The sequence below is a fragment of the Notolepis coatsorum genome, assembly GCF_963971535.1.
Source record: "Notolepis coatsorum genome assembly, chromosome: 16".
Lineage (NCBI taxonomy): Eukaryota > Metazoa > Chordata > Actinopteri > Aulopiformes > Paralepididae > Notolepis > Notolepis coatsorum.
Genome location: NC_140180.1, coordinates 17854651 through 17868363, shown reverse-complemented (window position 1 = coordinate 17868363; position 13713 = coordinate 17854651). Strand labels below are relative to the sequence as shown.

At 45.5% G+C, this 13713-nt stretch overlaps 1 protein-coding gene across 1 annotated transcript in view; it reads right to left on the bottom strand.

Annotated features, from left to right (window-relative positions):
• sh3rf2 (SH3 domain containing ring finger 2) overlaps nucleotides 1–13713 on the bottom strand; it is a gene marked incomplete at its 5' end in the record, with an annotated part of 92832 nt that overhangs the window by 45905 nt on the left and 33214 nt on the right. The window contains 4 exon segments of the mRNA XM_084331978.1: nucleotides 3642–3938; nucleotides 6504–6659; nucleotides 6690–6731; nucleotides 6733–6846. Coding sequence (XP_084188104.1) covers nucleotides 3642–3938; nucleotides 6504–6659; nucleotides 6690–6731; nucleotides 6733–6846 — 609 coding nt within the window.

The window sequence follows — 13713 nt, the reverse complement described above, 5'->3', positions numbered from 1 at the left end:
GAGAGAGAGAGAGAGACAGAGAGAGCAGGAGACAGAGTGGGAGATAGTGAAAGAGAGAAGAGAGAGATACAGAGAGAGGGAGACAGGGGAGAATTGTATTGAGTGAACAGAGAAAGAAGAGAGTAGAGAAAGGAGAGAGTAAAAGAGAGTTTAGAAAAAGAGATCCAAGGTGCTTGGAATAGGAGATAACACTGAAGACTGAGCACTCAGCTTCCACTACCCCTCACCCGGCCCCCGCACCCCCGCCCCCACCCCCCCCAAACCCCTCCTGCTCCCTGGCAGCGAGTGACATCATCAACTCCTCTATTGTCCGTGGGCCCAGTGCTTTCTGAGGCCCGGCCCCTGCTCTAGAATCCATCTGACCGTCTCTGCTTTTCACACAAAAAAAGCTTTTCTCGAATGTGCTTTAATGGAGAGCATGCGAGGACTAAAGAAGGCCCTTACATAACTCTCTCAGAAATCCTTCGCGGTAAGTAAGAGGCGCCGTGGGCAGAGGTCTCCCAGGCCCCTCTGGCTCCACAGGTCCCTGTTGTTTCTCTCTCTCAGACCCTTTCATGCACTGAATGGAGAGGAAAGGCAATAAGCAGCTTGAAAGAGTCCCACTGGTGACTCCAGTGTCCCGTCCCGCAACGACGGCAGTGAGACTATCGGCGCTGAATAATAAAAGCACACGTGACTGACGGGTGACGTCGTCGTACTATGTGTGTCCACTAGGGCTGTTGCGGCCATAGATTTCTATATAGAACACTAGATAGCTTAAGGCGGAGTCACCAGCGTCACTGAACCGCCGCCATCTTGCCAGGGGCAGCCTTGAGTGAGAGTGAGTGAGCTGCACAGACAAAAATACTCATAACTCGCTGAAATAGTGACGGATTTACAAACGGGTTGGTTTGCTATAAACATCAAAGATGTAATTATGATACTGCATACTTATAAAAAAAAATTAAAGATGTTTTTTTTTTTACAAACCGCTTGAATCATAGCCACGTTAATAATGCTTGTAATAAACCAAACCGTTTGTAAATCCGTCAATATTTCAGCGAGTTATGAGTATTTTTGTCTGTGCAGCTCACTCACTCTCACTCAAGGCTGACCTGCGCAAGATGGCGGCGGTTCAGTGACGTCGCTCTCCATTGGCCGGCAGCGCGGGTAAGCTATCTAGTGTTCTATATATATCTATGGTTGCGGCACCAGGAAGACGAGCGGTGCCCCGAGGCGGGAGAGGAGAGTCCACCTAAAGTTGTTTGTTATGAACAGGAAATCCCCCCCCCTGTTTCAAGAACTCCCGGAAGCGTCCAAAAAGTAATAACGGCCCCACTCAGACGAAGAACCATTTTGAATGTTTTTTTTGGGACAGCTGGAGTGTTTGCAGTCGTAGGGTGGAATCCGGACCGCGTGTTTTGAGTGAATGTGACACGTCGTCGACCTCTGCACAACAATCCATCTTTGCAGATGATCAGGCTTGAAAACGTTGTTCGTGAAAAACTTAACAAGGACAAGTGTGTCATAGATGCTCTTGCACAAAGTGGCATGCCTGTGTGCTGCCACTAGGGGCAGAGTGGGTAACGGTGAGTGAGTGAGTGAGTGAGTGAGTGAGTGAGTGAGTGAGTGAGTGAGTGAGTGAGCGAGCGAGTGAGTGAGTGAGCGAGCGAGCGAGCGAGTGAGTGAGCGAGCGAGCGAGTGAGTGAGTGAGTGAGCGAGTGAGTGAGCGAGTGAGTGAGTGAGTGAGTGAGTGAGTGAGTGAGTGAGTGAGTGATTGAGGCGCTTCACATCTAAAAACTGACTTATTATGCTTCTTCGTCTGAAGGGTTCAATTCATGAATGAAAAATGCAGTGCAGAGCTCCACCAAGGATTAAAGGAACACTTCACCCAAAAATAATCATTTGTATATCAATTACTCGCCCTGTGTTGCCTTTAATTCCTGAAGAATCTTTTATTTTTCTTGCATGCCTCCACAGTGAACCACCCACTGTTGCGGTATTCACAACGTTGTAAGTGGGAAATCGGTCATGGGGGGGTCACCAAAATCAATAGGTACCATCCTTTTGGGAGTCATGGACGTGCACTTCAAATTGAATGGCAATACTACCATTACTTATCCAGATATTTTGTTCACAGAGACAGACAGACAGACAGACGGAGCATTTGAAGCAGTGGCTCTGGAATGAGCTCTCCCAGGTCTTGAGAGCCTCCCCCTCTGTGGACTCGTTCAAGGGGCAGCTAAAAACCCACCTGTTCAGGTTGGCATTTGGCCTAGGGCTGGGCGATAAAACGATAACGATAATTATCGCGATATATTTTAATAATCAATATCGATTGATAATAAAAAAAAATCAATACATTTGATTATTTTTTTTTTTTGTGTGACCTGCAACAGGGCAGTTTTAAAACCAGAGACAGTGGACAGACTTGTCTTTCTTGCCTGCAACTTAAAGTAATGGCTTTGCTTGTCCAAATGACAATACTGACCAAATTGAGATATATTTTTCTCTTGTCCATTTATTTTGTTTGCTTTCTACCGTCTGTACACAGTAGGCTATGTGTGCTAGCAGAGCTAGTCTCCAGTCGCGAGTCACAGTGCACATGTGCGGTGGTTTGTCCACCAAAAAAGCGCCAAAAGATAGAAAAGAAACTAGCAGATCCAGAACTGTTCAACTCCCCTGGAGCCACAGCCAGCAGAGAAGCCGGTTTACTTTCGCTTTCAAACCAGCTGCAGCCTGAGAACTGGAGTGTGAGGGGCTGTAACACTAAAGATGGCGACAACGACAAAGAATTGCTGCAAAATAAACATACATCTGTTGTTTAAAAAAAAACATATTTTTTAGAGATATCGAGTGATATGATATCGTTATCGATATCGTGATATCATTTTTGGCCATATCGCCCAGCCCACTACATACGTGATTTAGTTTCTTCTGTTTTTGTCCATGCCTGTTTTTATATTGTATGTTTTTATGAATTGACCTGTTCTTTTATTTTTTTTAAACTTGTGAAGCACTGTTTTTACATCGGATGTTTTTTGTATGAATTGCCTTGTTCATTTTCTTTTTTCTTTTTAAACTTGTGAAGCACTCTGTGCATTCGTGCTGGGAAGGGTGCTATACAAAAAAAGCCTTACTTACTTACTTACAGATAAAACAAACAAACAAGCAGACAAACCTCCTTGGCATACAGTAGGTAATGAACAAGCCATAAGCATGCAAGAGATTCTAGCCTGTTGAGACAAAGGGTTAAATGAGTTCATGAACAAGACATAAGCATGCGAGAGATTCTAGCCTGTCGAGACAAAGGGTTAAATGAGTTCATGAACAAGACATAAGCATGCGAGAGATTCTAGCCTGTCGAGACAAAGGGTTAAATGAGTTCATGAACAAGACATAAGCATGCGAGAGATTCTAGCCTGTCGAGACAAAGGGTTAAATGAGTTCATGAACAAGACATAAGCATGCGAGAGATTCTAGCCTGTCGAGACAAATGGTTAGATTAGCGAATTAACGAGACATAAGCATGCGAGAGATTCTAGCCTGTCGAGACAAAGGGTTAAATGAGTTAATGAACAAGACATACACATGCTAGAGGCCTGTTGGGAAAGATCTTTTACATTTATATGTTATCACTTCACTTTGTTCAGAGGACATACCTTGAGGAACGGGAGACAGTCTCTGCAGTCCTCCAGGTCCATCTCTTTGGGGTTAAAGTCATACAGGGCCCTGCAGAGAGCCGGGGGTTGGGACTGCTGGAGGGGGGCCTGGGACTGGGGCGTCTGGTGGACACCCGGCGGCACTACGTTAGCGGCGACAGACCCGCTGTTAGTGTCCACATAGTGCCAGCTGTCGTCCACCTTGTGTCTCAGGACGCCGGCGTCGCCGCCGAGGGCGAGATCCAGCTCTCCCAACAACACGTCCTCTCTGTAGCCGTACAACGTTCTGGCTGCAGACTGGCGGAGAGAGAGAGAGAGAGAGAGAGAGAGAGAGAGAGAGAGAGAGAGAGAGAGAGAGAGAGAGAGAGAGAGAGAGAGAGAGAGAGAGAGAGAGAGAGATGAGAACATGACAAAGCAACTTCTCTGTAATTTGCAGGATCTCTTGTTTAGAAAAGGCGAATGGCAATGTGTCATTAGTGTGTGACCGGACGGGCATAGATTACATCTCTTGTACATTCTGAAGCACTTACAGGAAATCTCTGTCTTGGCCTTTTTTGTGTTCTTTTGCTCCCCCTTCTCTCTTCTTGTATATACATGTCTTTTGATTGATATTCAAGACCGGGGAAGGAAGACTTTGAATAAGCCTTCTGGCCCTCTCTCCTCTCATGCACGATCAACGGGGCTTTTCATCGGTTATTTATTTTGATTTATCAAGACTACCGTGCAAATAATAAACTAAACCAAACGTCATTATTCAACAAACAGCCTCAAATCAATCTTGCCGCTGGGTGAGAGTCGACGTGTCATCCATGATCCAAAGGTGTTCTTTCTTCTGGGTTGTACTTTCCCATGAAGGCAAAGAAAAACAAAAAACAGGCCTCACCAATAGCCTCTCCCTACGGTGAAACACGAACCTTTTGGTTTGACCTACTTCTACGGTGACAAACTGGGAACGAGCGCTTGGGGAAAAAAGGAATCTCTTAACAAGAATGAGAGCGACAAGGCCTGGCGATAATGGGATGAAACGATTGTGAAATGGACCTTACCGCCTGCAAAATTCTATTGGATCTGGTGGACGGTTTGGCATACATTGTTTTTTTGTTGTGGTCTGAGTGCGGCAGCAATAGCAAACGACTCCCCTATCCGCACTTTCAGTTTGAACCTTTTACACTAACCTTTTAGTTCAACCTACTTCTACGGTGACAAACTGGGGGGCAGAGAAACTATCGTGGAATGGCCCTTACCGCCGTAGGGCACAGACCATGCCCCGGTGCCTTTCCAAAACAACACAAATGAGATGCAAAACACACACATCCCAGAAGATATGACTGAATGATAAAATCGGCAAATCATGTTTGACTATCCGTGTTGTTGTTGTGAAGGAAAAAAAACCGATGTATGATGTTGTGGATCTAGTGCACCGTGAACACCCCAGAGATGATTAATTTGTTGATGTTTGTCTAAGTAATTAATCAGCTGTATAAATTATGACTATTTGAAGTCTCACAAAATGAATCTCTTTAGGCCAAATATATATATATATATAAAGGAGAAATAATCTAATTTTAGATTATTTTCAAGGTTCCCCACTGGTTTTCGTTAACACGCTTTGAAGCTGTAAATATCAGGGCATGTCCGGCCTGACATATGACTATGATTATACTGTAATAGACAATGTGAATCATTTTAAAGACATGCAATACAGAATTTCTTTAATGGGATTGTTATTAATAAATTAGTGTTCTCATGATGCGTCATTACGATTCCTGCCAAAATGGCACAATCCCAAAGGACTCTATCGCTTATTGGGAGCTCTCTTCAGCCTCGTTAATAAACAGGAGTGTTTCACGTTGCGTTCGCTGCTATATCTCAAAATTATTTCTCCCAACGGCCCCATAGCAACGAACACCCTCGTCTGAGACTGAGTTTTAGGAGAGGTTTATATGAGATCTTCATTTAACCTCATGTTCTCATTTGCACAGATGCTTAAAAGTGTGCTAAACGGCGGTTAGGTGGCCGAGCGGAGATTGCGTTTGTCACCAACCCCGGAGCTGTGCCTGTTCGAATCCAGCTCACAGCTCCGGGGTTGTCACCAGCTTGGCTGGCCGTTCACACTAATACAATTGGCAGTATTAGAGGGTGGGAGAAGCTGGCGGGGTGGGTCCGGGTCGTTGTAAACAGCGACTCCTACAGTTCGGTCGGGGCGCCTGCTAAGCGCGGATAGGACCTGAGGGGGATAGTGTGATCCTCCCACACGCTACGCCCTCTCAGTGAGAATCCGCGCTGCCAGGTGAAAAGAAGCGGTGATTGGCTGGACGTGTGTCGGAGGAAGCACGTGATAGCCTCCACTCTCCCAGATGATCTGACTGTGGGGGGTAAGTGCGCAGCGACCAGGAAGGGACTGGGAATTGGCATACGACTAACATTGGGATGGGAGAAAATCTGAGGAAAATGGAGGGGGAAAAAGATCAAAAAAAAAAAAAAAAAAAAAAAGTGTGCTAAACGACAAATATTTGATGGAATCTAAAGATCTCATAGGCCGCTCGGACCAATATGTCCCCAGCTATAGCTGAATTAGAGAAATATGAGCCAACGATCGTTGTTTTCATTTTGGTATGGAACAGGCCCTTTCTTTTTTGTCTAGAAGTAAATGAGTTATAAATGAGATCTTGGATGTTGATTTCCCATGGGATGCCAGGCATAGACACAGCGGATTTGGCTATAAAGTCATTTAAACACCTGTCGTTTGCCTTCTTCCAACATGTCCGTGGCTGTAACCTAACGGAATACTACGGGCTCAAGACCTGACATGCCTCACCATCTAACAGGTTATCTTCAGCGTGTGGGCCAGACGACACTCACCTCAGGGTGTCCTTGCCTCTCTCTGTTGTGAGCGCACAGTAGTGACTCCTGGTGCTGCTGACCTTCTCTGACCGCCGAGTTGTCCCTGACCAGCGGCACCGTGGTGTAGCGTCCGGACTGTCGGCCTCTGCTGGGCCCCATGGAGCCCTGGTGGCCCTCCAGGAGTCAGAGAACGAGCCAGAGGTTAGCGGCGGCGGGGAGCTCCTCCACTGACCCGGCCGGGGGCAGGGGTGCGACACTCTGGGCACAGCAGCTGGGGGGCGTGGGACGCCTCCCGCCTTTTCAGGCAGGGCTTACAGAATGTGTGATGGCAGGGCAGGACCTTGGCCGACGCGTCCAGCTGCTTGAAAACACAGAGGACATTCCAGCAACTAAGTCCAACAGAGCTACTTCCTCCATTTTATAAAAAAAAAAGGGGGATTCTGTGTGTGGCTATGGCTTGTCAAACATCAGAGAGAAGACTAGTGTCCCACCATCTTCCAGATACATTAATAATAGGCTAATTCAACTAGATACATGTAAAGCTATACTAAAATAATGACCCTGTAATAGCGTTCGTAATCTTCCATGATAACTAAGCCTATTCAGATTTGATCACATTGATAACTCCATAAGGCATGGATATGAGTGGGACACACAACACTGCATAGATCCGTAAACACACTGCAATAATCATAGATCCGTTAGCAATAGCATGCTGTTCTTCTGACGCTGTTCGCCTGCTTGAGGTGCTACAGGTGTCATGATGTCAGCTCACCTGGCGGCACAGGTGAGGACGGAGGCGGCGGTGGCTACAGGAAGTAGCCGTAAAGGAAGACACATTCCTCTTCTGTCGGAGAGCCCGCAGTTCAACGCAGATTTATGACTTATTTTTTGTTAATAACGAGTGTGATGAAATCCCATTAAGTCCGAAGAGGAAATGCCCAGAGGATCGTCGGTGGAAGAAGCACGGCGATCGCCCTCTGACGCAGTGGGCAATTCAGAGGAGGAGGACAACAACACATGATCTCCCTAGAGACGGACATGCTGAGCATAATAATAGAACATTTATGAATTAACATGAACCGAATCTTCGATTGCAAACGACTTTCCTACTACATACCCATCGTTGTTTTTGGGGAGCGCTGTTTCAGTGTCAATGCCCCCAAGTCCATGTAACAAGTTTGAAACTGCAGTTGAGATCGGTTTACAACAGGGATCGTTTTAACCCTTTAAGAGTTTGTGCAGATTGCCTGCTTTGGTGACATCACTGCCTGCTGTGGCTAATAACACAACCCAAACTGGAAATGTGAGAAAGAAATCGTTATCATGCACTTTTTTTTGGTTATACAATAGTAACTGATATATCCATTAAGCTGTTAGAACACCATATCTGGTCAACTGTAGTAGGTCCATAGTAGGCTAGCCCAAGTATAGTTTTGGTAGTTATTTATTTTTGAGTCAATGACAGCAGCATTTATTTTAATGTAACTTATTAAACTACTCATTATATTAATTTGGACCACCTCCAATGTACAGTCCCCCAGGCTCCCCAATCCCCCCCCCCACCCCACCTACACAACCTCCTCCAATGTACAGTTTCTACGTCAAATGTATATATATTTTTATATATCACAAACAGTACTATATTTGCAAATCTGGTATGTCATAAATGTATAGATGTAGCAGTACTGTCAGTATCTGTATGTCGTGTATGTCATGTTATGATGAATTGAAAATGGGGGACCCTGATGTAAACAAGACGAAAGTCTTTCTCTGGTCTGCATCCCCTTAACAATTGTGTGTATTGAGCTGTACTGTACTGTACCCATTCTGCAATCTGTTAATAAAGTTTTCAATCAATCAATCAATCAAGACGTTATCTCCATATTATGTATAATTCTAGGAACAGCCTTCACACACAATGGGCACCTTTTTCTCAAATTAGAGGGGCAGGGTTAGTGGCCTGCTGCTGTGATACAGTAATTGCATGAAACTATAAAACGCCATAAATGAGATAATAATATTTCTTCAGAGGGCAGTCTGGCGCTGTCACGTACCAAGGCCTCCCTCTGCTGGTGTAGCCCTAAAGTCACTAGCTCTGCAGGCCACGTGATCACTCACCCAGCATTCTCTGTAGTGTTATAGACACGGAGCACTGACCCGTTCACTCTCAATAGTAGTATCTACTAGGCCTAATAGACCATTGAGCTTTACAACGTAAACATTCTAAATGGAAGCCTGTTGCAATGCTAATACATCAATAAGTGACAGGAAATCAACATGGGACCAAGCTGTTCCCCTATAGCTATGCAATTCCACTGAAACCAGCCTGTTGGTTAGATTTGAAAAGAGATAATAAAGCAGTCCCTTGAGCACTTATTCTGTGTAACAGTGTGTTATGGTGAGAAATAAGAGTAATACTGTTAAAGTTAGAGGTTCTATGTAGGATTGTTAGTAACTGTCTAACTGCATATATAACTGTTTCCACTAGAGGGTGCTCTAGGCGGAGCCACTCATGATACCACCAGGTGGCGAGTATAAAAAGAGATGTCTCCTCCCCCTCTACCTCTCTCCCCCACCTACCTCTCAGAGGAGGACTCATGTGTTGCTGCATTACCATGTGAATGAATAAACCACGCCAAAGGCTAAAGATAGAAACCATGCCTCTTGACCACATTATTGTCGCCCCATAGCCAGGACAGAGGAAAGCCCGGAGGGCGATGACGAGGAGCACCTGAGGGTGACGTCAAGTGCCCCAAGCAGTGGGAGGTATCCCTCAAGGGAACACAAACCCCCAAAGTACCTGACAGACTATGCCCGGAGAGGAAGTGACGAGGATGACAGTACACTTACCACCATTGATTACTGCTACAGGGTAGTCAGTGGGGTACCTCAGACCTTTAAAGAGGCATAGTGTCCCCTGAATCAAGTAAATGGGAGAGAGCAATGGATGAGGAGATGAGGTCCCTAGAGGACAACCACACCTTTACTCTAACCAAGTTACCAGAGGGCAGACAGACAGTGGGAGGGAAATGGGTGTACTCAATCAAGGAGGGTATTGAAGGCCACGACAAGTACAAAGCGAGGTTTGTAGCTAAAGGTTACAGTCAGAGGGAGGGGATAGACTACGGTGAAACATTCTCCCCCACAGCCAATCTGACCAGTATATAGTGATGCAGAAAGCAGCTGAGGACAATTTGATTTTACATCAGATGGATGTTGAAGATCACTTCCTACAGAACCCAGTAGACCCCTGTGTTTACTCGAGGGAGTCAAAAGAGTCAGGAAAAGTGATCATCGTCATTTGGGTGGATGATTTGATCATCGCAGCAGACAACACTAGAAACCTAGCACAGGTGAAAGGGATGCTCTCTACCAGATTCAAAATGAAAGACCTTGGAAGGTTAAAGCATTTTCTAGGCATGGACTTTGAACAGTCTGCCAATTGTGTAAAAATATCCCAGAAGAGATATGTGGAAAAGATCCTGAAACGTTTTGACATGCAAGAATGTAGATCAAGGGAAACACCATGTGATCAAAAATTAGACTACCAGGAGGATGCTCAGAAACTGACAGATGTAAAAATGTACAGAGAAGCTGTGGGTAGCCTCATTTATTTAACAACATGTACCCGCCCTGACCTATGTTTTGTAGTGAGTAAACTGTCACAGCATTTTGCTGACCCCACAGAGGAGCATTGGATTACAGCAAAACATGTCTTTCGTTATCTCAAAGGTACAGCAGATAAACAGCTGTGTTTCAGAAAGAGCAGCGAGGGTTAAGGACTTAAAGCCTACAGTGATGCAGACTGGGCAGCTGACACCACAGATAGAAGAAGTACCACAGGATATTGTGTGAGTTTGAACAAAGACAGCTCACTGGTTTCGTGGAAAACAAAGAAGCAGCCCACAGTGGCACTATCAACTTGTGAAGCCGAATATATGGCTCTAGCTATGACCATACAGGAGTGTATTTATCTAGAACAACTGCTTGAAGGGATGGATACCTATGTATATAAGAAGACTGTTGTTTACGAGGACAACCAGGGAACCATTGCGATTGCTAGAAACCCTATGTGCCGGCAGAGATGTAAACATGTCGATATAAAATATAATTTCATCAGATCTGTCATCAGAGAAGAAAGGATGACACTGATTTATTGTCCAACGGACGACATGGTAGCAGACGCTATGACGAAACCTGCTTCTAAATTGAAATTGAAGAGATTGGCAGAGGTCATGTTTGGTGTGTAGATATTGACTGCCATATTCTTTTTGATGTTTTTGGATTGTATTATTTTCTTTGTAAAATGTTTTCGGAGAAGTTATCCAGTATGCTAAAACAACCCTAAGTGGGAGTGTTAAAGTATATATAACTGTTTCCACTAGAGGGCGCTCTAGGCGGAGCCACTCATGATACCACCAGGTGGCGAGTATAAAAAGAGATCTCTCCTCCCCCTCTACCTCTGTCCCCCACCTACCTCTCACGGTGAGGAGGACTCATGTGTTGCTGCATTACCATGTGAATGAATAAACCACGCCAAAGGCTAAAGATAGAAACCATGCCTCTTGACCACATTATTGTCGCCCCATAGCCAGATTCTGTCAACAAATACCAACGCAGATTATTATTATTATGCCTGTGTTATGGTGCAAATGGGGGACCCTGATGTAAACAAGACAAACGTCTTTCTCTGGTCTGCATCCCCTTAACAATTGTGTGTATTGAGCCGTACTGTATTTGACCCATTCTGCAATCTGTTAAATAAAGTTTTCATTCATTTATTCATTCATTCATTCAACTCCCTTATCAAACAACCTCTCCTGATTTCATCTCACTTAATGGCTTGAAAAACCCAAATCCCCATTCTTACATCCAGAGCATGAATTATTTATCCACGCTGGCTATGTACGGAAAGTTCAGGACATCCGCTTGAATTTTTTAAAACAAGCATGAATCTTTCATCTGTTTTGCACGTCAGCAGAACTTGGGGGGATTCTTAAAATGAACAGCTTTTAAAAGCAGAGGGGGAGAAATACATACATACTCAGAGAGAGAGATAGAGAGGGAGAGGGAGAGGGATCAGCCATGACTTATTCACATGTACACATCAATGTTGATACAGGGCTTTACATCCAAGCCCCCCTCCCCACAGCTGAGCGGTTGTGGCAGAGTACAGTGAGTCCCAGGGTGAACCAGGCTGGGTTTACCTCGCCCACCGACACCCTGGGGTATTTCAGGGCACGAGTGATTTAGTTCCAAATCTGAACGACTCCAGGGCGGCTGAGTGGCGCAGTGGGCAAGGCGCTCGCCAGTGTCGCCACTAACGCAGGATATGCTGGTATCGAGCCCAGCTCTCGGTGTTGCTACCGGCTTGGCCGGTCGTTCATACTAACACAATTGGCAGTGTTAGAGGGTGGGAAAGCCGGTGGGTGGGGATTGGACGTTGTGGACAGCGACTCCTACAGGTCGGTTTGGTGACGCCGGTACGGCGGAAACAGGAAGTGTCGGGGGCAGCGTGAGCCTCCCACGCGTTACTCCTCGCCACTGAGAGTTCGAGCTGCTGCGGTGAAAAGATGCGACAGGCTGCCTCCTCGTGTACCGGAGGGGACACTTGATGCAAGGCTTCTGTCCTCACTACAACCGACCAGTGGGAGGCATAGTCTAGCAACGTTCAAGACAGGGGAGGGAAGAATTGGATATACGAAATTGGGATGGGAGAAAAATAGAAAATGGAGAGAAAAAGTGGATCAAAATAAATCTGTACGACTCCTTCTGCATGGAAACGAGCTCCTGTTCCTATGATGTGTGAGTGGCTCCGCTGCTTCCTCAGTTTCCTTTAGTTTGCTTCTTCCGCCGCGCCGTGTCATTGCGGGTCAAAAGGTCAACTGTCTCAGCGGCTCATAGAGAGCAGGGCCGTCCTCGACTAAAGACAGGGGGGACAGGTAGAGCAGTCGTCTGTAAATCCGGACGTTCCCGGTTTAATTCCCGCTCCTCCCAGGCAGCATGTCGAAGTGTCCTTGAGCAAGACACTTAACCCCTATATGCTCCTGATGTGCAGGTTGGCACCTTGCATGGTTACCTCCGCCGTGAATGTGTGAGTAAATGGGTGAATGTGAGGAACAAAATTGTAAAGCGCTTTGGATAAAAGCTGCTCTATTAATACCATTTACATGACGATTCCACTAATAGTCTGACTTTGATAGGAATCTTCGATTAGTCAATTCAAAGGTGCTGTAAGTGATATTTTTGCTCTACATGTTAAAATAAGTGTTAAGTATAATTCTACATTCTGACAGCCATTACTGATGTAGAGTGTTTGGTCAGTAACATGCGTCTCCCAGTCCCAGTTTACGCCACTTTGCAGTAAACAGAACACAAATATTCCGATATCCCGTTCCCACTTTATCCAATCAGGAGAGAGAACTCTTGCGGCAAAAACTGTCTGACATGAAATAAAACTTAGTTTATAACTAAAATAATCTACCAGTGTTATGATGAATTGAAAATGGGGGACCCTGATGTAAACAAGACGAAAGTCTTTCTCTGGTCTGCATCCCCTTAACAATTGTATGTATTGAGCCGTACTGTACTGTACCCATTCTGCAATCTGTTAATAAACTTTTCTTTTCAATCAACCAATCAATGCAGTAAGCAAATTTGGCTTCGTAAGATTTCTTGAAATGAGAAAAAAATTTATCTAGGGTTCTCTCTCCTGATTGGATACAGCGGGAAGGGATACCAGAAAATGCATTTTCCGTTTACTGCAGAGCAGGAGGGACCGGGAGGCGTCTATATTAATCCCAGCCGAAGAGTGCTTCGCGTTTCTCTGATTGGCCATGACGCCCATGTGACCGCGGCGCGCGGCAGAGCGGTAGAGCGGAAATAGGCTGCTGCTCCGCTCTGCCGCTCCGCTCTGCCGCTCCGCTCTGCCGCTGCCGCTCTGCCGCGGGGCGTGTCGCGGCCAATCAGGGAAAACGCGGAAGCACTCGGCAGCACTCTTCGGCTGGGATTAAAGAATAGGCGACCGGCGTACCCATGTTACTGACCAAACACTCTATATCAGTGATGGCTGTCGGAATGTAGAGGTACTTAACTCTTATTTTAACAAAATAAATCCACTTACGGCACCTTTAATGGACAGATCTGTAAAATTGTGTTTCCCTACATGCAGCTATTAAGAATTACCTATTTAAAGGGAAACTTCACCAAAAAACAATGCTGATTT